Source organism: Dendrobates tinctorius, unplaced genomic scaffold (assembly GCF_039654945.1).
Source record: "Dendrobates tinctorius isolate UK_male_01 unplaced genomic scaffold, ASM3965494v1 ptg000133l, whole genome shotgun sequence".
NCBI lineage: Eukaryota > Metazoa > Chordata > Amphibia > Anura > Dendrobatidae > Dendrobates > Dendrobates tinctorius.
The window spans coordinates 40,796,275-40,819,161 of NW_027361801.1; the positions used below are offsets into that span (position 1 = coordinate 40,796,275).

Below are 22,887 nucleotides of genomic sequence, written 5' to 3' on the forward strand. Positions count from 1 at the left end.
CATGAAATGTATTTTGACCTTATATAATGATTGACTCTTGTCCTCTGAAGTCCGTTTTGCGGTGCACCAAAAGTGAGAATTTTCCATTTTTTGACTTATGCCCATATTTGTTAAAAAAATTGTCCACAATTTTTTGGAGAATGGGCACCCACTATATTTCTTATGCAGTTCTTCTAGGGTGGTAGCTCCAGTATTGAAACTCCTTTCTGTAATGATGGAGTATTAGTTAATTAGCTGTATTGGAGAAAAATCTCTGTTTGCCTCCTTTTTCCAATGAATTAAGCCAAATAAACACAGTCCCCATTCTGATGGACTCAAGAAGTCCTTTTATTACATGGATGTCCACTCAACTCTATGTAGAACTACATGTGGTCATATGGTCATGGTTCTCCCCAGAAAAATAAAGTGTTTGCAGAGGGTGATGGGAAAAGGGTTGAGACAACTCCCTTTAACTTTCCCCACATGTTGGTCTCTAAATGGAGTAAAACTCCTTGAAATGTTGCAAAGAATTTCACAACTCAGAGTTTGACCTTTGTGCACCAATGCCACATTGGCAGAGCTAGGGGCAGGTTGGTGATGGTGAAGACCACCCATCATAGTCATCATAATTTAAGGATGTAAAGACTGGAGAGACAAAACGCGCAAACATACAGTCATGGCCAAAAGTTTTGAGAATGACACAAATATTATATTTTCACATGATCTGCTGCCCTCTGGTTTTTATGTGTGTTTGTCAGATGTTTTTATCACATACAGAAATATAATTGCAATCATATTATGAGTAACAAAAGGTTATATTAACAGTTAGAATGAGTTAATGCAGCAAGTCAATATTTGCAGTGTTGACCCTTCTTCTTCAGGACCTCAGCAATTCTCCCTTGCATGCTCTCAATCAACTTCTGGATCAAATCCTGACTGATAGCAGTCCATTCTTGCAAAATCAATGCTTTTATTTTGTCTGAATTTGAAGGTTTTTGTTTGTCCACCCGTCTCTTTATGATTGACCACAAGTTCTCAATGGGATTAAGATCTGGGGAGTTTCCAGGCCATGGTCCCAAAATCTCTATGTTTTGTTCCCTGAGCCATTTAGTTATCACCTTTGCTTTATGGCAAGGTGCTCCATCATGTTGAAAAAGGCATTGTTGATCGCCAAACTGCTCTTGGACGGTTGGGAGAAGTTGCTCTTGGAGGACATTCTGATACCATTCTTTATTCATGGCTGTGTTTTTAGGCAAGACTGAGAGAGAGCCCATTCCCTTGGCTGAGAAGCCACCCCACACATGAATGGTTTCAGGATGCTTGACAGTTGGCATGAGACAAGACTGGTGGTAGCGCTCACCTGGTGTTCTCCGAATAAGCCGTTTTCCAGATGTCCCAAACAATCGAAAAGGGGATTCATCAGAGAAAATGACTTTACCCCAGTCCTCAGCAGTCCACTCCCTGTAGCTCTTGCAGAATATCAGTCTGTCCATGATGTTTTTTCTGGAGAGAAGTGGCTTCTTTGCTGCCCTCCTTGAGACCAGGCCTGGCTCCAAGAGTCTCCGCCTCACAGTGCATGCAGATGCACTCACACCTGCCTGCTGCCATTCCTGAGCAAGCTCTGCACTGCTGGTAGCCTGTTCCGCAGCTGAAACACTTTTAAGAGACGGTCCTGGCGCTTGCTGGTCTTTCTTGGGCGCCCTGGAGCTTTTTTGGCAACAAGGGAACCTCTCTCCTTGAAGTTCTTGATGATGCGATAGATTGTTGACTGAGGTGCAATCTTTCTAGCTGCGATACTCTTCCCTGTTAGGCCATTTTTGGGCAGTGCAATGATGACTGCACGTGTTTCTTTAGAGATAACCATGGTTAACAGAAGAGAAACAATGATGCCAAGCACCAGCCTCCTTTTAAAGTGTCCAGTGGTGTCATTCTTACTTAATCATGACAGATTGATCTACAGCCTTGTCCTCATCAACACACACACCTGTGTTAATGGAGCAATCACTGAAACGATGTTAGCTGGTCCTTTTAAGGCAGGGCTGCAATGATGTTGAAATGTGTTTTGGGGGATAAAGTTAATTTTCTAGGCAAATATTGACTTTGCAAGTAATTGCTGTTAAGCTGATCACTCTTTATAACATTCTGGAGTATATGCAAATTGCCATTAGAAAAAATTAAGCAGTAGATTTTGTAAAAATTAATATTTGTGTCATTCTCAAAACTTTTGGCCATGACTGTAGGGTCTTATCTGATGGCAAAAACGTATAGAAAGATAATAAATCTGTTCAACTGATAGGGTTGTGACAGTCACAACTCCTGTAGTATAAAGCATGTGAAGGCTGCAGCAGGATCACCAATGGGGTTAGCTACAATAGAATGATGAATCTGGTGATTCAAAATCTGCATTGCCAAGTATCCAAAGTACAAACATAGACTGATGTAGTATAATTGCGATTTATTGGGTCAACATGTTTCAAGGTCCACAGACCTCTTCATCAGGACACTTACTGAGGGTTTTGTCTTGTTGAAGAGGTCTGTGGACCTTGATACGTGTTGAGGCAATACACCGCAATTATGCTACATCTGTCTATGTTCGTACTTTGGATACTTTGCACTTTCTATTCATCAGAATTTGCGCAATGACAGTGATAAAGATTGCACTGGAAATGTACACCAACCTGGCTGGAATAATATTTCTGGCAGAGGCCAATGCCAGTTGTAAGCTGCGCCAAATTCATTAAGAGGCAAAAAGAGGAGAAAGATAAACACATAAAACCAGCACTTCTAAAAAAAAAAAAATAGAATATATTAATTGAGACCAACTAACAACTCAGACTTCTAAAATCAATTGAAAGCAGCCATATGGTAAAAATCAACCAGCATATGGTAAACTGAAACCTGGTATGGATTTATTAAACCTTATGGAGTCTATCTGCACATACTACTCATGCTTGTTTTTATAGCCACTCTTTTGTTTCTACCTTATTTTAGAGGAATAACTTAATTTATTAGTTCTGCTTTATAAGATGACTCTTTATCATTTACCATTATCCTTGATGAAGCCATCTTAGAATAGCGATATGTGTGGGTGGACTTTTCCCCCATTAGTATTTGATATTTGGATGCAATTTATTTTCTTTGCTTGCTAATCACTGCCGTTAATGGACATGTTTTTCCATTATACTTACTCTGGCCTGTATTTGCATTATTATTTATTGTTGTCAGCACTTAGTATATTTTTGTTAGGTGTTTCATTCTCTTTATATCTTTGGCATATATTTTATGCCTATTGAGTTACCACCTGGTCTATATATGTCAAGACCAGAGGTTTGAGTGGTTTACCCTGTTTGTTTCGTACCCTAAGGCTGTTTTTAATTTTTTTTTAGATGTTTGTTGCTGGTTGGTCTCAATAAATATTTTTCTATTTTATAGAAGTGTAGGCTTCCATGTGTTTTTATTTTTTTTCCTCTTTTGTGTGTCTTATATGTTATTTATACACTGGCTAGTACACTAGGTTTATTGGTACTTTGGTCTTTAGTTCTATTGTTACTTTGTGTTATTTTGCATTATCTTTATTATTTGTACATGTCATGTCCCCACTTAATTGTAAATTTTTGTGGAATGTGTTGTCTTTGCTGTCTTTACATGTCCATGCTTAATTGTAAAGTGCTGTGGAATAGTTTGTCTTTATTGTCTGTACATGTCCACGCTTAATTGTAAAGTGCTGTGGAATATGTTGTCTTTATTGTCGGTACATGTCCACATTTAATTGTAAAGTGCGGTGGAATATGGTGTCTTTATTGTCGGTACATGTCCACATTTAATTGTAAAGTGCGGTGGAATATGGTGTCTTTTTTGTCTGTACATGTCCACGCTTAATTGTAAAGTGCTGTGGAATATGTTGTCTTTATTGTCTGTACATGTCCACATTTAATTGTAAAGTGCTGTGGAATATGGTGTCTTTATTGTCTGTACATGTCCACGCTTAATTGTAAAGTGCTGTGGGATATGTTGTCTTTATTGTTTGCATGTTGTCTTTATTGTCTGTACATGTCCACGTTTAATTGTAAAGTGCTGTGGAATATGTTGTCTTCATTGGCTGCACATATCCACGCTTAATTGTAAAGTGCTGCACAATGTGTTGGCACTATAAAAATAAAATTACTATTCAGCTCTGCACCCCTGCTCATGAATTTGGAGCAACCTATTCCAGTACACCTTTAATTAAGATTGATGTGCAAAGCACCATTGTTAATGAATTGTGCCAATGTTCTTAGTCTTATTTATTAATAACCTGCCTAAAACCATGTTAACAATATGTGTACAGTGGACAACGTGATTATATATGTTTGACATTGTGTCTCTTATACTTTTGCAGAGTTCTTTCAAGACCTTAACACAGTGATGGAGCCCTTAACTCAACACAGTACCATGACTGACCTGGTCCGCTATGTTCGGCAAGGACTTCACTGGCTTCGCGTTGAATCTCAATTATTGTAGTGTCTGCTTTATCCATCACACATTTTCATACATTCTACCTCTACCAGCAAAAAAGACTTTAGCTGGTGGAAATCCACTCATTACCTTGACTTCAACGTTTTTCTATAATGTCTGTTGGAAGTGGATTTTACCATAATTGGAAATTCAGATCACGTCGTAGCATTAACCAATTCAACCATTAATTTCCAAATCTTTAATATGCCTTTTGTCTCTTGGATCCATTCCTACGTGCTTTATGAAACGGTACATTTTTAAAGATATTATTTTTAGTCTTCACTGCCTTTACTTAAGAACATGATGCACTTTGTGAAGATTTGGAACAAAACGTCTTCATTGCGCAAGTGTTTTATAAAAACACTTTAATTGGGAAGAAATATTTGAAGTATTATGTTCAATGGAGCTTTGTGATTTACTTTGGCAAGAAGTAGAGTGGATATTGTTTACCCTCGGTTCTTCTGTAAGGTTTACATAAGAATATATTGAATAATTATGGAGAAGCATTAGTGAGGAATCAGTGTTAAAGCCTATGATGAAGGATGTACTATAAAAAGGATCTTTTTTTTTAATAAACTGTATATTAGTGAACCCCAGCAAGCCAAACCTGGCTACGACAGCTTTACATTCTGGTATTTCAAATGTGTCTCTCTAGTTTTCCGCATTGCAGTTTTGCATGAAATTTTCATTTCTAAATGTTTCCAAAAAAATGTACAATGATAGAAAAGAAAATAGAGTGACAGTAGTAAGGATTTATTACCAATATACCACTATGCCTGATTACCCTACTCTTATCTCCATTCTCTTTTGCAACACACGGGAATCTAAGAGATCGGTACACAGGTGGATCATCAAAGGCCATCTTTGGAATTTTTTTTTTTCACATTTTGGGCTAGCGCAAAGTGCTGCTTATTGTAATTTCAATATATCCAAAGATTTGAGAAATCAATGTTGAAATTCACCAAAAGATAATGGAGATCCATGGGGCATGTGGGTGATAGCATGCTAATGTGAAAGTACAGTAATACGAGAAGATCGAATTGTTGCAACTTATTATTTTGCAGTTGATTAGGTTCTTGAAGTTACTGTATATCACATTAGTAGGTATATAAGTGCAATGTTATTTTAGTGACTGACCAGGATACAAATAAGCGCAGTCACTGGAGCGCCAAGGAGTAGTGCTGAGAAGTGACTTTATTCCACGCGTTTCAATGACCAGATGTCGTCTTCATCAGGTGCTGCCTCGGACTCATCGTTTCATTCTTCAACAGCCCTCCCTGTGGCCCGGTCCTCAGCGCTCCCCAGAGACCGCTTATCACATTTCTGCAAATTTTAGTGAATGAAGCTGTTACAATATCTAATGAATGGGTCACCTTTTTAGCATCTATCAAGCAGTAATCTGCTGTTCCACCGCTTCTCCACAAGATTTTTTGTGTGTATTATTTGCATTTTGCCAAAGTGTATTTTATTCTATTATATCTCAGAGGTAACTCTTATGATGAAGCAGTCATATATGCAGATGCCATATCAAATGATAGTTTACTACTTAGGGGTTGTCTACCATATAAATTTTATATCAAGTTTTTCTTAGATCATGCAAAATTTTAAAAAATATTGCTGGAATAATCTATAAAAAATGGTTTTGTGTCTAGATATAGTTATTGGACCCTTCTGGCACTCTCTGGAATCCTTCTCAGAACATCCACATCCAAGCGACTTCAAAATGGCTGTGATGCTTAAGAATGGGAAGTGCTCCACTGCACATGTTAAAGAGGATTCAGATGATGGTACTAAACTACTGAACATGTGTGACCATTGGAACTGGAAAAATGTGGCTGAGCTTCTGAGATGTAGCTAAGAGTTCAGCAGTGGATGGTATTGCATAATATGCAACAGCAATTTTATTGAAAACTTGTTAACATTTTTGTGATCTAACAGAGAAACGTAGTACTTAAAGGGATTCTGTCACTAGTTGTTTTTTTTTTACCTAATCTGAGAGCAGCATAATATAGTGAAAGAGACCCTGAGTGGTGTGTGGTCGGGGTTACACAGGGCTCAGTATTCAGAGAACTGTAGATTTGCAGCAGTGAAAATAGTGTTCAATTAAATTTGCAGAACCCAGTAAAGTAAGTGATACCTTGCTAGAATCAGGGTTTCTGCCACTGCATCATGCTTCTTTCAGATGTGGTAGCAAAAACCTGATGACAGATTCCCTTTAATGATACAGCCCCATTCATTGGGGATCTGTCACCACATTTGACCTATCTAAACCATTAATATTGGCATACAGGTTATAGACTGCTCAAAAAGTCATACTTGTGTGTCTCATATCAGATGTCGCATTTTTGAGAAATCATCTTTTATCACTTTGTATAAATGCCCTCTTACAGGCTCTGGGGAGGATGATGCCTGCAAAATAACTCTGCCTCCAGAGCTTATTTTACATGTGGGAAGAGTTACCAGTGTGAGACAAGTAACTAACACAGAACAAGAGAAATGAAATTTAGCTTCTTGCAAACACATTTTTTGCTTCTGTCTCAGCTCTGCTGTATTGTAACAATATTACAGCACTACCTTCCTGTGAGCTGGAATCTGAGAGGAACCTGCAGATGTGTCAGGTATAATCACACACAGCTCTGCAGTGAGATTAGGAGAGCAGCCATCACATGTCACACTGGTAACACTGGTAACCATTACACATCACACTGTTAACTCTGGTAACCATTAAACGTCACACTGGTAACAACTCCCCTTCATGTAAAATAAACTCTGGAGGCAGAGTTATCTTCCAGGCAGAGTCCACCCCAGAGCCTGGAAGACGTCATTTATATAAAGTGATAAAAGATTATTTCTCCACAACAACACATCTGATATGAGGCATACAGATAGGATTCTCTTCAGCTGTCTATAACCTGTATGCCCATATTAATAGTCTAGATAGGTCAAATGTGACAGATTCCCTTTAAGATCTGACTTGGAAGACATTGAGATATCTACAACATAGTATTACATCATGAATTCCTAGTAAATTATTTAGGATTTATGTATTGGCTACCTCCCAGTGGAAGGTGGAAAATGAAGTGATTGAAATAAGTTATTAAAATTATTATGTATTCATAAATTACCTCGACTTCAGTTTATAAACCAAATGTGCTTGATTGCACACATCACGTGTTGATGAATTTTAACGTACGTTTGTAGATGTGTTGCTCAAAAATAAAGCACAAAAATGAAAAATGGTAAGGGGTTAGTTTTTTAGCTTTTATTTATTTGTTTCTACTTTTACAGCTGCATTATCACAATGTACATCATGTAATTAACATTCAAATTTCTAAGCCATTTCTAGGCGTCGATTGTTGGGTTGTCACTTGGTACGTAACTATCATGATTGTAGCAATGAGCAAGTATAAAAACCACTATGGCTTATCTTTATGTTGCCTGGGGGCCTAAAAGCTCTTGGGGGTTTGCACTTAACACTAATGTCAGTAAGACTGGTTCTACCCTTGTCCCTGTTGGAAATAAAATCACCAAGAGAGTTGGATTTATCCTATACATATATTCAGGCATATATCTACTGTCAAAAAAAACTGGTAGATTTTCATTGATGCCTCAGGGTAAAAGCTTAGCTATGTTGAATTTATGATAAAGACTACAAGTATGGCTTTAACCAGAATGAGCTGGTACTGAAGATTACAGAGAGAAGTGTAGGCGACAGGTCATGACAGATGTCTCTAAGCAACATATCTTTGATCTAATAATTAGTAGATAGCCATAGATATTAATAGACATACACTATACGTACCAAATATATTTAAGATATCACATACGTAAATATTACTAAACACATTGTCCAAGTATTGTGGGATTGTGGGATTAGTCACTTTATGATGAAATCTTTAAAACCTCATAATCTCGCATGAAATTAACCTAGCCCCCATTTTGCACAGAAATTACAACCTTTACTACAAAAGATGCCCGATTACAATCCATATTTCCAGACCTCCCACTGCTGTGTTTTAGGCAGCCCCCAAATTTAAGAAACATAATTGTCAGAAGCTCCCTGTCCTCTCCAACAGCTGCAGGAAGGCTATTTCTGTGCTGTCTTTTGTATAAATATGTTATCCTTCAGATTTTGTATTAGTCTATATGCCTGATGAAGAGACCTGAGTAGTCTCAAAAGCTTGCAACTTGTTACCATCTTTTCAGTTAGCCATTAAAAGTTATCAACCATTGAGGACTCTCAATTCTAAATATTCTTCTATCTACTGGCTAACATGTTACAAAGATATATATCTTTCCTGTATCCAGCTAGGATTCATTTTATAGTCACATTCACATGCATGCTTCCACGTGGTGGACCATTTGACATGTATAAGGAATTCTAGGGAAGAATATCTTCATAACTTGGCCTGTAATAGATGCATATAGAGGTTTATTGCCGAGTGGATTAATAGAAATCTTTGGGGCCCTATTAGAGATCCATATTATTGTCCTGTACATGAGTCATAAAACAAGAATTGATCCAACTGAAAAAAAAACCTTACTTAGAATCAGCTATGGTTCATATCATGGTCACAGTCACATGCATAATTTCATGTGGTGGACCATTTGACATGTATAAATGAATTCTAGGGAAGAATACCTACATAATTTGGCTTGTAATGGATGCACACAGAGGTTTAGTGCCAAATGGATAAATAGGCTTTGGGGTTATATATATAACACATAGCCATAGTATTGCCCCTGAACATGAGAAAACCAACAAGAATGCATTCAAATGAAAAAAAAAGGTCAAAAAATATCCAGAATTCACTCAACAGAGCAACATTCAGTCTTCATTTTGGTTTAAAAAGATGAGAAGAATTGATGCATCTACCATATGTTTATACTGAGCTCGACTAATGATTCCTGTAAGGTATTCTAGTTAATCACCTTTGGCGTTAGTTCCATGACTTTTCCAACACCAAGTAATAGAATAGCCTGGGGTGATGAAATATCCATGTACTGGCTGAACTAGTTCAGTTCTGTACTGAATGTTTGTTCGACACATTCAAAGAAGGCATCAGATGTGGTCATGAGGAATATGTATTGGTGTTACTGCTCAGCTTGTACAAATCTGGCTCCAGCTCTTCACTTTAATAATCTTAACTGATGAATTATACTGTTGACCTGTACCCAGCTCCATGAGCGTTAAGTGCATATCTCCAGTTGCATTAATGGCTGTGTGGCAACCGAAGGAATAATCACAGCAATACGAACATGTTTCTCTCAATTATTTAGTACTGAAAGTGCCTGTATGTTTCAGAATACCATTAACCCTTATTCTATTTGGCAATTTGGTCATAGTTATTATTTATTACAGTGAGGGCAGTTTTTTACAGGACTATTTCCTCTCAAATAGAAAAAAAGTCTGGATATACTTCCTTGGTTATCCTGTTCTGTCAAGTTTTGAAAATTCTTAGCAGAGTAGCAAGTCTCTTCTTCACCTGCTTCATAGCTGTCGTTGACTGCCCTAGCCTTATGTCCAAATCCCTAGGCTAAAGCAGTGTTCCTTTCTTTTGATACTTAGAATATGCCGCACTGGTTATGCCATAGGAAAACACCATGGCAAAATAATGGACTTTCCAAACATCAAGGAGGTTCTGGAAAAATCAAGAATCTTTAGGAATTCAGAAAGAGTAGACATATGACTTTGGTGCCATTAAAACCTCTCGTAAAACCACTGCTTCAAGGAAGTCTCCTGTCCACAATGTCAAGATACTCGATCATCAGATGGAGCCCCACTAACCATTCAGGGAGGGGTAATGGGTTGTGGAAAATAAGTATAATAGCATGAGCTAAGTAAGCTGGTCTGATTTGGGTGGTGGGACAGATTTCAGTCATTCTGATCAGCACTAATTCAATACAACCTACTGGAAACCATCTTTATATTTACTCAAGTATGGCTTCATTATTGCTTCTATGAAGGCTGTAATTTTGTTTTCCCAAACATTTGCTTGTAAATCTGCCATGTTATGCAGCAATGTGGGAGCTGATGTTGTAGCCTTTTTTGGATCTAGCAAATCTAGATCAAAGTTCCCCAACTCCAGTCTTCAAGAGCAAAGAACAGATCAAGTTTTCGTAATTCCATCACCTGTGCAATACTAAGGAAATCCTGAAAACCTGGTCTCTTGGTGGCTCTTGAGGACTGGGATTGGGGAACACTGTTCTAGATAATGATCTATTCAGCCGATGTGATATAGAAGTAGTAAATACAGAACATAAAGCTTGAATTTTCAGCCACTTGACAGAAAAGGTTGACTAATACTTAATGGTAATGTATTGAATGAGAAAGTCTCCTTAAGTGATTTCTTCGCGGATTGCTGGTTTACATGGCCATATAATCATGTATATATTTAATAATTATTCTGTATTATATTTAATGATCGCTCATCAGATTTTTTTTAGGTGTATTAAATATTATGGTGTGTTTTTCACATCAGTGTTGTTATTAATTACCACCAATCAGAATTTAGCTTTGTGTCTGGATTAGCAAATGCTATCCTGATACAGGACTTTGCTATCTGGGCAAATTCTGAATAAGCTTTATTACCTTGGTTTATGGTCACCCCCCGCTGAACAATGGAAACTGTCCTCAACGTTAAATATTCCATTGGTTAGTGTTCAGTATTGTTTTTTCTAACTGGAAGAAACCGTGTTACCTTTATGACGTGTTAATTACTGTAAAATATCTGTAGTATTTATTATAGTATTAGATACTTGGTAAGGATAGCACCATTGCAATTTTGTACCCTAATGATGTTACTTCAAAATAGGCATTTATAATGCAACTTTTCTTAATGCTTAAAAGTATATCATCCCCAGATATTAAAAGTTACATGAGTTCATGAATGATCCTCTTCTCTTAATCTTCACAGTATTTCTGCTGCTTGAGCAGAGCTTTGCGCTGCAGAAATGCTCTTCACCCTCTGTAACGGAAAGCAGGAAGTTGTATCCTGACCCAATGTATCAATCATCCCAGCCTCTATCATCTTCCTTTCTTTTAGGCTTCATTCAGATGTTTGGGTTTTTGTGTAAAAAAAAAAAAAAAAAAAAAACAACAAACAAGTTTTCATCTGTGTTCTGGATGAGATTTTCATCCATTTTTGGTCCATGTGTCCATTTTTACAGTTAATGTAACATCAAATTTGTATGCAAAACAAAGAACAATTCCACTCCTCTCTCACCTAGTGGACAGCACCTGGATGACACCTATAGATCAATGTGCTGTCTGCTTTTCTTTCACGGACCCATTGACTTGAATGTGCGAGTTTGATCTGTGACTCTGATCAAAAATGGACATTTTTCTTTGTTTTTGCAAATGCTCTAAAGAACATTGATTTGTGAACAGCCCCCTTAAACTATAAAGATAAATACTGGTGTATGATGAAAAGCAGATGTCTGAATGAGGTCTAGGTCACATGTCATAGCTATAATCAATACTTTGGTCAGAATGGAAAGGAAAGGGTATTCTGTGCTGTCGATGAATATCCAAACGAACAATCAAATGAAATTTCCTTGAGCCAGATAAGACTTAGATATGGTTTTATTTTCAACGCGTTTCAAAGTCATGTGACTCCTCCATCAGGAAAAAAATCAGGACAATACAGACGAGGGAGGGTTCACTGTTTATTGACCGTTTTTTTCCTGAATAAGAAGTCGGATGACTTTGAAATGTGTTGAAAATAAAACCAAATCTATGCCCTATCTGGCTCGTCGAACTTTTGTTTAATTGATTTTTTGGATCCTAATCAAAATGCAAAATTCCCACAATTCCCACATATCCTTCCCCTACTAACCAATTACTGGTTGTTATTTCATCTACATGTGGTTCATGTATTGTGTCTTACACAACTGAACCAGGTGAACGTAACCTCCTTCACCTATACCAGTGGTTGTCGGTTAAAACCACATTGCGCTTTTTTGTTTTCTAGCTTCTCATCCATGATCAGTACTTTTTGATAATAGTGCAGATTGGTTTTGTTTTTTTAGCAATACCTCCATTGCAGTTTTGCACCATAGTATGTGTCATTTTTAATAATTTCTAGGTAGTCCACGAGAACTCTAAAACGAGTTTCATATTATCACTTCCTTTCATCGTGTTTCTGCAAAATGGTAGGAAACATTTAGAAATCTCAGTTAGGTACATTTGTCCAATGACAAAAAATTTTTAAATCTCCTCACAGTGGAAGGTTGTAATAGGTAAGCATGTTCATCTGTACATCAGTTCTTGAATTCTGTTGAGTCAAATCAAAAGACATCTGTTTTTTGTCAGTGTAATGGTTTAGTATCCTCCTAAAGACAGCCTGTTATGTTTTATGGTAAATAGCTTCATGATCGTGCTATAGGGATGTGTGGATTTTCATGTACTGAAGACTGAGCGCCTCCTTCCTGCCGGGGCTGCCAGTCTTCTGTGAAGTTACATGTCTGCATATAGATAAGACATAGTAATTCCAAAACTTATTTTGAGCAGATGGGGCTTAATGAATAAAAAAGAATATAATATTAATCTCTGCAATAGACAAGAAACAATTGTATTAGGAAAATATTGTCCATTATATCATCAAATGGCTTGTTGATTGGTAATGCACTGATTCTCTAAAAGGAAAGCTATTGTCAGAAATTGACTCATTATTTAAATTGAGTTTTGTGTTAATTGTATTTAATTAAAAATGGCAGCACTTTTTTTCATATCACAATCTGCATTGAAAATAAAAAATATAAATCTTGCAATTTTCACACTGACCACTGGGGCTTTTTTAGACTTTAACTTCCCGTTGTTTCAGGAAATAACAAATGTACATAGCCACAATGAACAGAGCCTGACCTCATCTATTGTCTTAAAGTATCTAATGATTGTAGTGTGTCACTTGTCATTGTAATCCTGCCTCTGCTTGCAGAAAACTGCTGTAAACTCTTCCTGAAAGGATAGGAAGTTTGAAGCTAAAAAAAAGGCCCAGTGTGAAAATTGGAAGTTTATTAAGTTAGATTTTTAAATAAAGATCATGATATAAAAAGCAATTTTTCAATGATACATGTAATGCAAAACCTGAGTTAAACAATAGGACATTTTCTGACAATTGTTTTTTTTTTAAATATGAACTGATTTGCAGTAGTCAACAGCGGCCACTACGATTCAACAGAGCTGAGCAGTTAAGCTCCATCCAATGTTCACAAGTGGTCACCGTGAGAGGTAACAATAGCTGATTGGTGGGGTTGCTTTGTGTCAGATCCCTGCCATTAGATACTATCCTTGGGACAAATCATCAATATCATATGACCAGACAACCCCACTAACATCCCACCCATGCCACACATGCATTGTGCGGTCATTTATAAGTTAAGCTTAGACTTTACTTTGGAAGAGGCAATTTAGACAGGGCCATTTGTAAAATCCTATTAATGTCAGGTATGCCACTATGGTGGTAGTTTAGGGGCAGAAAATTGGATGACCGCTTTCTTTTAAAGATGCAAATATGACAAGCAAAATGAGACAGTTTAGATATGGTGGTGTACTACATAATGGACATGGTAGCCAACTAGCTGTGGGCTAAAATCATCGTAAAAATTCAATCACTTAGGTAAGAACATGATATCGATTCCTCTAAATAGTAAAAGTTGGGTGAATTTGAACAAGAAAATTTGTGCTACCATGGCAGCCGGACCATGCCAATCTTTACTTCTGCGGCTGGCATACTTCTCCAGAATCTTCTCTGTCATTTTCTAGGTCTTGCAACATTCTAGTAAAATGCTAGTCAATAAACTGATCTAAAATAAAGGCAGATAAATATTGAGCCCCCATACGTTCTTGAAAAAGGTGCTTTCTTTTAAGGCTGCTTAGAACGTTCTCAGCCTCTCTCATTATCTAAATGTTGCAATGCTTAATAACCAGCATATATGTATTACAGGATTAAATGAAGATGTAGTTTTCAGATTTACTATTCAAACCAATAGATTACTAATGTGCCTGACATCATCCCTTTAATTGAACTTCTAAAATTGCCCTGTATGGCTGAAAGGTCAATGGCTACCATGTAACTGACAAATGTCACCATCATAGACAGTAGGGTAAGAAATGGCACCAAATACTAGATTGGTGCAACTGGTTGAAGTCACCGTTATCGTCAGGACTGAATGGGTGGGTGACCGTCAGACACACTTCTGTAACTGATCTCTGAGGACATATCATTTGGACACGTTTGACGTTCTCCGCTGCTTCTGTTGCCCCTCCGTATAAGCAGCACCACGTGCATCTGACAGCAGCTTGCCTTTCTTAGCCCCATAGGGATTAATATACACTTTTGGCCGTGCAAAACATCTTCTTTAATGGGGAATTCTGTGACGTTAATTGCCTGCTGAAAGAATCTATCCAGCTTTATTCTGAACATTTATCGTCTTTTGTCTTGGTTTAATGTGCTTCTCAGTATAATACAAGCAAAATTTGATAAAATTGTATTTAGTCCAGAAACAGGTGAATGGAGTGCAGCAGCAATTATGCATGTACAGTTAGTAAAAAGCCCATCTCTGGCGGTCTAACCAGGCATCATTAGAGCATGTTAAGGCAGATTATAGGTTTTGCATGCCAAAGATTTTACTTTTCTTTAAAGATGTACACATATTTCAAACTGATATATTTGACTGTCAGTTTTATTAATTATGGACCTTTGACTGTACAAAGAATATCCGACTCACTCTGTCCTTACGAAGAGAAACACCAGCGGTTGTAATAAGGTGAATTCTGTACATAGTATAAATACTTGTGTACATACTTGCATGATTGCAAAAGATGTAGTCTAGTCATATACCGTTCCTCATCAGACTTAATTGTTGCATCATCTGAGAGTCTATTGTATTTTATACTGGATCGTAATACTGTCTGCCATGAAATTTCACCAAAGCTTGTGTCATTTGGTAACATAAGTGCAGAATGATCTGTTCAAGCAAGAAACACTAGTTGGGGGTGGACTAAGGCGTAAGCCAATGGGGTAGTCTTCATGGCCAATTTAATGTGCCACCAGTCAAAATGGTCTTCCCATCTGAAACTAAAGATTACATTTTCTACCCCACTGACAGTATGTGCTAAATTACATGTGCATGTCACGACAAAGGAGTTGTTCCACCACTTTTTTAAAACTTTTAATCAGTTAACATTTATACACTAATCCTATCTTTGAGAGCTTCTTCACTTACGTATTCCTCTTGCTCATTTATCTCGATAGAGAAGGGCAGGACGTGATCATTCTTCTTTTTAACAGTTTTGGAATCCTCCTTCTAGAAAAAGATGGGCGACCCTTACCTAACTTCTTTGATAACCAATTTCATTAACAGATTATAACAGTACAATGAAGGCTGTTAAACGAGTTGTCCAGAACTTGCATGTCAATGAACTGTCCATATCAATATCAGATCAGTGGAGGTCCGACACCCGGAACTCCCACGATCCTCTGTTATCGGCTCCAACAGTAGCCGGATAAAAGCAATGTACAGGGTGGCACAAAGAAACCCCATACCATGTTTAGTACTCAACTGAGTGAATGGGAAATGGATAGGTCATTAATATGTAAGTCTATGGCAACTCCTTTAAGTGACATCATTGAACTTGGCACATAGATGGCACTAATGACCAGCACTATGGCGCAGGGTGTTATCAGTCCACCCCTGATTATTTCTATTCTCATAGATTCCAAAATATGTTTATACAATTGTTAGCAATCAAACTAAAAGGAAATTGATCTGGCAGATACCAAAATATCCACATTTAATAATAAAAAAATAAAGGAACGCTAACCTCTCTGCAGTCTTTTTAATTGACTCGAATTGGTAAAATCTTCATGATTCTGTCATTCTGTTATTTCAGAAAAGTGTGACAATTGCCACAATTTTTATGGCCACTTTTCCTTCCAGTTGTGTATTTTAAGAAAAAAATCCTTTGTATTTTTTTAAGCAGGGTCCATATATACTTAATCCTGATTCCGCAAGGTATCCTTGTTTTAATAAGCATGTTATTCTTTGTAAAGATTTCGTAAGTTCCAATGTTTTGTACAGATCTTAATTGTTACAGTGTTTAAGCAATGAATACCATGCTGTAGTTCTAAAGTACGAAGTCCCGTTTTATTTGCTTTTTTATTTTGCTTTGAATGTATACAATTATATCCTGCTCTGTTTTGCTTTATGTTTTCAAGTGTTGCACAATTGCTTTTTTTTTTTATTCTTTTTTATGTTTTTTTTTTATTTTATTCATGACAAACAAAATATCTAATTCCAATGTAGAAAAACATGACTGTTTTAGAGCATGGGGAGGTATTCGCTCATGTACTGAAATGGTTTTATGTTTCCGCTGTGTAAGGATTCTGCAAAACTTTGCCAAATAAAGTTATGCTGTCTCCTTTAGCAATCGGGGGTTTAAGTGCAGTTCTGATGTTTTTAAATACAATGTCTATGTATAAATAATGTTGTCTAACCTGGTATGTCTGTGTCTCTCATAGAGAGATTAATTATGCTGCCGGAGCAACAAATTATTTAAAAATGGTCAAATAAAATTTGTATTAAAAATAGGTTTGTGTAACTAGTTTTTTCTTTTTCTAAACTTTGTCTTGAAATCAGTGGTGTCATTTCCATAAGAACTAAGGTGCCAAATGTTTCCAATATTTATATTGCATATATATTATATGCATTTTTTTACGGTGCTTATGTGGTCATTTTAAATATACCTTTCTCTATCTTAGACAAATACACTGGGGTAATATTGATCCACAAGGGTTAAAGGGAACTTGTCACCAGGTTTTCCCCATAAAATACAGCCAACACCTGTAAGCCCTCTGTTACAGCATACTGAAATGCTGCATATGTCCTGAACCCCTATGCAAGGCACAAAAACCCTTTTATTATATGCATAGAAGGTGCGGTCTGGTCAGATGAACATCTCTGGTCTTGATCTGGCTCTTCTTCTCTTCATGCGATCGCCTACCAGGACTCATCTGGAATAGTGTGTCCAGTTCTGGGCACCACATTTTAAAAAATGCATTGAAAACTGGAGCAAGTTCAAAGAAGAGCTACCAAGATGGTGAGTTGGGACTGCAAAGTATGTCCTACGAGGAACGGTTAAAGGATCAGGGAATGTTTAGCTTGTAAAAAAGAAGGCTAAGATGAGACTTTTTGACAGTGAGGGTGATCAATGAGTGGAACAGACTGCCGCGAGAGGTGGTGCATTCTTCAATGGAAATCTTCAATCAGAGGCTGGACAGACATCTGTCTGGGATGATTTAGTGAATCCTGGATTGAGCGCGGGGTTGGACACTCTAACAGTCTATGATTCTATGAGCTCACCCATGGATTCAGTTTTAGCTCATTCTGCAGTCTGCTACAGTATATACTATAATATGTAGATCACAACTAAAGTGCACTACACCTAAATGATACAATGTGGGAGCAAAGACAGGAAAAACACTTTACAAGGTATATGTTATGCTGAAACACATAATCCACCAGCTTACCCTATTCAACAATTTATCGAAGTGGGACTATGGGGGGCCATCATACGTTCTATAGTAGGAATACTGAGTATATGGGGTTATGGGCTATCATACTGTGTATATGGGGCTATATCACATCATATTCATCATACTGTGTCTAGGAGGGCTATGTCATCAGACTGTGTATATGGGGCATTATACTGTGCTTAGGTGCAATAGAGGTATAATACTGTGTATATAGGGTGGTCTCACTCAATAATTATGGCTCTTTAAGTATGCAGCAGAAATATGCCAGAAATGGACCAGACGTGACCAGAAAGTACGACTAACTACTGTTATTAAATGTAGGCAAAGATTTTTTTGTTATTAAATTTCTGTTTCTCTCTCCCCCACACTTACTCTGATCATGCTGACATACGCCATAACAGATTTGGCTCCATTACTCCTCATTCTCCTTCACTATCTGCAAATCCCAGCACCCTCTAACAAAATAAAAATCTCCCCTCTCTTGCCTCCCCACCTGACCTCCTCAACATCACATCTCTCCTACTAAAACATAATACAAGCTGGCCACTCTCCTCCCACCTGACCTCTCTCTGCTTCTCCTCACTGCTGGTGACATATCTCCCAATCCTACACCCCCACAGTTAATACATCCAATTATTTCCCCCTCCTATTGCTCCCAAACCAATTTAAACACCCAAAATCTTGCTTACTTCAAACCTCTCTGAATTACTCTGGAATGCCCGCTCCATCTGCAATAAAATCCATGTGATTCATGACTTCTTTACCTCTCGTAATTTTTCCTTCCTGGGCCTCACCAAAACATGGCTGACACCCTCCGACACAGCCTCCTCTGCTGCGCTATGTTACGGTGGCCTCAATTTCACTCACACTCCTTGTCCTGACAACTGACATGGTGGAGGAGTGGATCTTCTCCTTTCTTCCAACTGTACCTTTAACCCAATCCCACCTCTGCCCTCCCTTATCCTCCCCTCTTTTGATGTCCACTCTGTCCACATCTACTCTCCCTGCAACCTCCAAGTGGCTGTCACATAGTTACCTCCAGGCCCAACCACTGCCTTTATTGACCAGCTCTCCACCTGGCTTCTTCACTTTCTCTCTGCTGACATTCCCACCATCATCATGGGTGACTTCAACATCCCCATTGACACCCACCATTCGGCAGCCTACAAACTCCTGTGGTTCACTTCATGTTTTGGACATCCTCAGTCCTCCTCAGCCATGCACACACAGACATTAGACCTGTTCTTCACCTGTCTCTGCTCTTTATCTAACTTCGCAACCTCTCCTCTCCCTCTAACTGACCACATTGATTTACGTTCTCATCACTGTCCCCACCTGTTATCCACGTCCACCAACATGCGCACCGCCGCAGAAACCTCGCACATCTAGACACTCGCACACTCTCTGACTCTGTTCTACCACTCTCCTCCATATCTTCACTCTACATCACAGACACTGCCACTAGTTTCTCCAATATCACCTTGCATCAGCTATCGACTCAGTCACCCATCTCAGGCATAGCAGAGGGCAACGAATCAATTGACAACCCTGGCAAAATAACATCACTAAAAAGCTTCGGAAAGTATCCAGAATTGCAGAGTGGCGTTGGAAGACAACGCATTCACAAGATGACTTCACGGCATTCAAACAAGCTATCACCTTTGCTAAACAGGCCTACTTTAAATCCCTCATATCTTCCTTATCCCACAACCCCAACAGTTGTTCAACACTTTTAACTCCCTCCTCTGCCCACCACTGCCCCCTCCGACTTCCCTAATCTCTGCCGAGGACTTTGCCACACACTTCAAAAATAAGATAGAATAAACAAGGCGAGTCTTTGTTGTCCGACCACCACAACCCCTTACCAGACTAATGCCATATTCCCATAACTTCTCATCTCTTCAACCTATCACTAACTTCTGGTGCCTTAGACTCTGCTTTCAAACATGCCACAATCACACCTATCCTCAAAAAGCCATCCCTTGACCCAAGCGCTGTGTCCAGCTATGGACCCATATCTTTGATCCCATTTGCTTCCAAACTCCTTGAGCAGCACGTCCACGCTGAACTTTCCTCTCACTTTGATTCTGTCTCGCTCTTCAACAACTGACGATCTGGCTTCCATCCCCACCATTCCACATAGACTGCCCTGACCAAACTTACTAGCGACTTACAGCCAAAGCTAACAGACAGTTCTCTATACTCCTCCTATACCTGTCCTCTGCCTTCGACAATTTATCACTGCCTCCTACTACAGATCCTCTCTTCCCTTGGCGTCAAAAACCTTGCCCTATCCTGGATCTCCTTATACCTTACCAACCGCACATTTAGTGTTTCCTACTCCTACACTACCTCCTCATCTTGCCCCCTCTCTGTTAGTGTCTCTTAAGGCTCTGTCCTAGGACCCCTTCTCATCTCCTTAGCCTGGGACAACTCATAAAGTCCTATGGCTTCCAGTACCATCTATATGCTGATGACACTCAGCTCTACCTCTCTGGCCCAGATGTTGCCTCTCTGGTGTCCAGAATCCAAAAGTGTCTATCAGCCATATCCTCCTTCTCTTCTTGCTTCCTCAAGCTCAATGTGGACAAATCCGAACTAATCATCTTTCCTCCATCTTGCATATCTTCCCTACCTATCTATCACAATAAATGACATAACACTTCCCCCTGTCTTGGAAATCCGCTGCCTCAGAGTAACCCTTTACTCTGCCTTGTCCTTCAAACTGCACATCCAAGCTCTCGCCACCTGTCGCCTCCAGCTCAAGAATATTTCCAGAAACCATCCTTTCCTCAACCCTCACTCTAACAAAATGCTTGTGCATGCCCTAATCATCTCCTGCTTTGACTACTGCAACATCCTCCTCTGTGGCCTACCTTCTAACACTTGCATGTCTCCATTCCGTCCTTAACTCTGCTGCCCGTCTAATCTCTCTCCTCGCTACACCCCTGCTTTCCCGCTTTGCAAATCCCTTCACTGGCTCCAAGTTTCCCAGCATATTTAGTTTAAACTACTAACACTGACCTACAAAGTCATCCATAACCTTTCTCCTCTATATATTTCCAAACTAATCTCCCAATATCTTCCCTAACGTAATCTCCGCTCCTCCCAAGAACTCCTCTCCTCCACACGTATTCACTCCTCACTGTTGTGAGTTCATTCTCTGGTTCACCAGTTGTGAGTTCTCCTTCCAGACTCCCTCTGGTGGTAACAGGAGGTAGTGAGGCTGATTTGATCGGTGGAGATCTGCCACCTGAGGATGACGATTGGACCTCAGGAGTCTCAGATTGGATTTAAGACAGCCGACGCCCTATTCAGTTGCTGGTGATTCCTTCTGGCTTGTCAGCTCTTGGTTTTCAGCTCTGTTCCAGTCATCTAAAGCTAAGTTTTTCTGCTAATGTTCACACTTGATTTTGTTGGTCTATTCAGTTTTTTGTGTGGTCAGCCAGCCCCGGCTGGGGTCTGTGCTGAATTTCCACTCTTATTTATCAGTATTTTGCCAATTTGCTTTTTGTCCCTTACTAGTTTGGTCTCTTTTTGCTCTGTCTCAGAATATTTCAGAGTGCTGATATAGTGGGAGAAGTCTAGTGACTTCAGGATTAATTTTGCTATCAGAAGTGTTGGACATTATTTTTGTAGGTTTTTTTTGCAGGTTGCAGACAGTGTCTTTCCTTTCCTTTCCTTTCTAGTTAGTTGGGCCCCATCGTTTACTCAGCCTATTCTCCTGCCTGTGTTTGTGCCTTCATCTTGTTTCACCATCAATACATGTGTGGGGGCTATCTATTCCTTTGGGGTCTGCTTTGGGGCAGTTAGTTCTCCCCTTTTCATGCTTCAAGCTTATTTAGTCCAGCTGTGACGAAGCATCTAGGAACATCGTAGGTACGCTCCATGGCTGCTGCTAGTTGTGTGGTAGGATCAGGGATCTGCAATCTGCATAGTTACCAACCTCTCTGGTTTTCTGTGACTTAGCTTGCTTTGCTTTTTTCTCCTCGGTGACCCATTCATAACACCTCACCCAATTGCCTCCAAGACTTCTCACAAATATATCCCCCATCCTCTGAAATTCTATGCCCCAACACGTCCAATTATCCACCACATTTGAATCCTTCAGACAGAACCTGAAAACCTTACAACCTGCAATGGCCACTCTGCCACCTCAACACCATCAGAGCTACTGCAACCCCCAAACTACTGTCTCATTCCCCATAATCCTGTAGAATGTAAGCCTGTATGGACAGGGTCCTCTTTCCTCTGTACCCATCTGTCATTGTTAGTTTGTTTACTGTAAGTGATATCTGTAATTTGCATGGAATCAATGGTGCTATATAAATAAATAATAATAGGGCTATGGAGCATAATACTGTGTTTAAGGGCCACATCATATTCATCATACTATGTCTAGTAGGGCTATGCCATCATACTGTGTATTTGGAGCTATGGGGCATAAAACTGTGTAAGTGCAGCTGAGGAGCCATCTTACTGTTTCGGAAGTTGTGGGGGACATCAAACTACATATGAGGGGCTTATGAGGCATCATTATAAGGATACATAATGGGGGATCATTATTATAGGGAAGCATGGGAGTATTATAAGGAAGCAGGGGAGGGGTGCATTAATTATAAGGAGGTATGGGGTCATTCTAAAGGGTTACAGGGGAATGCAGCAGAGGGTGGAAATTATTTCAATATAGTGCCATATAACTGTAAGGAGGCACAGGGGAGCACTTTTTCTACACGGACTTACAGAGAAAGCATTATTACTCTGTAGGATGAAAGAGGGGTCGCTGTTATTGTATGGGGCACAAAATGAGAGTACTAGGATAGAGAAGGGGTATTATAACTGTCTAGAGCATTGGTTATTGCAATATATGGTTTGC

General features: G+C 38.9%; 1 protein-coding gene across 4 annotated transcripts in view; it reads left to right on the forward strand.

Moving 5' to 3' along the window:
* AFF2 (ALF transcription elongation factor 2) overlaps positions 1-17,067 on the forward strand; it is a 743,921-nt gene extending 726,854 nt beyond the window's left edge. For all 4 annotated transcript variants that reach the window (XM_073543590.1, XM_073543593.1, XM_073543591.1 and 1 more), the window contains one exon: positions 4,358-17,067. In XM_073543590.1, coding sequence (XP_073399691.1) covers positions 4,358-4,479 — 122 coding nt within the window. In that variant the 3' untranslated portion in view covers positions 4,480-17,067. The remainder of the gene's footprint in view (positions 1-4,357) is intronic.
* Positions 17,068-22,887: the final 5,820 nt, after the last annotated feature.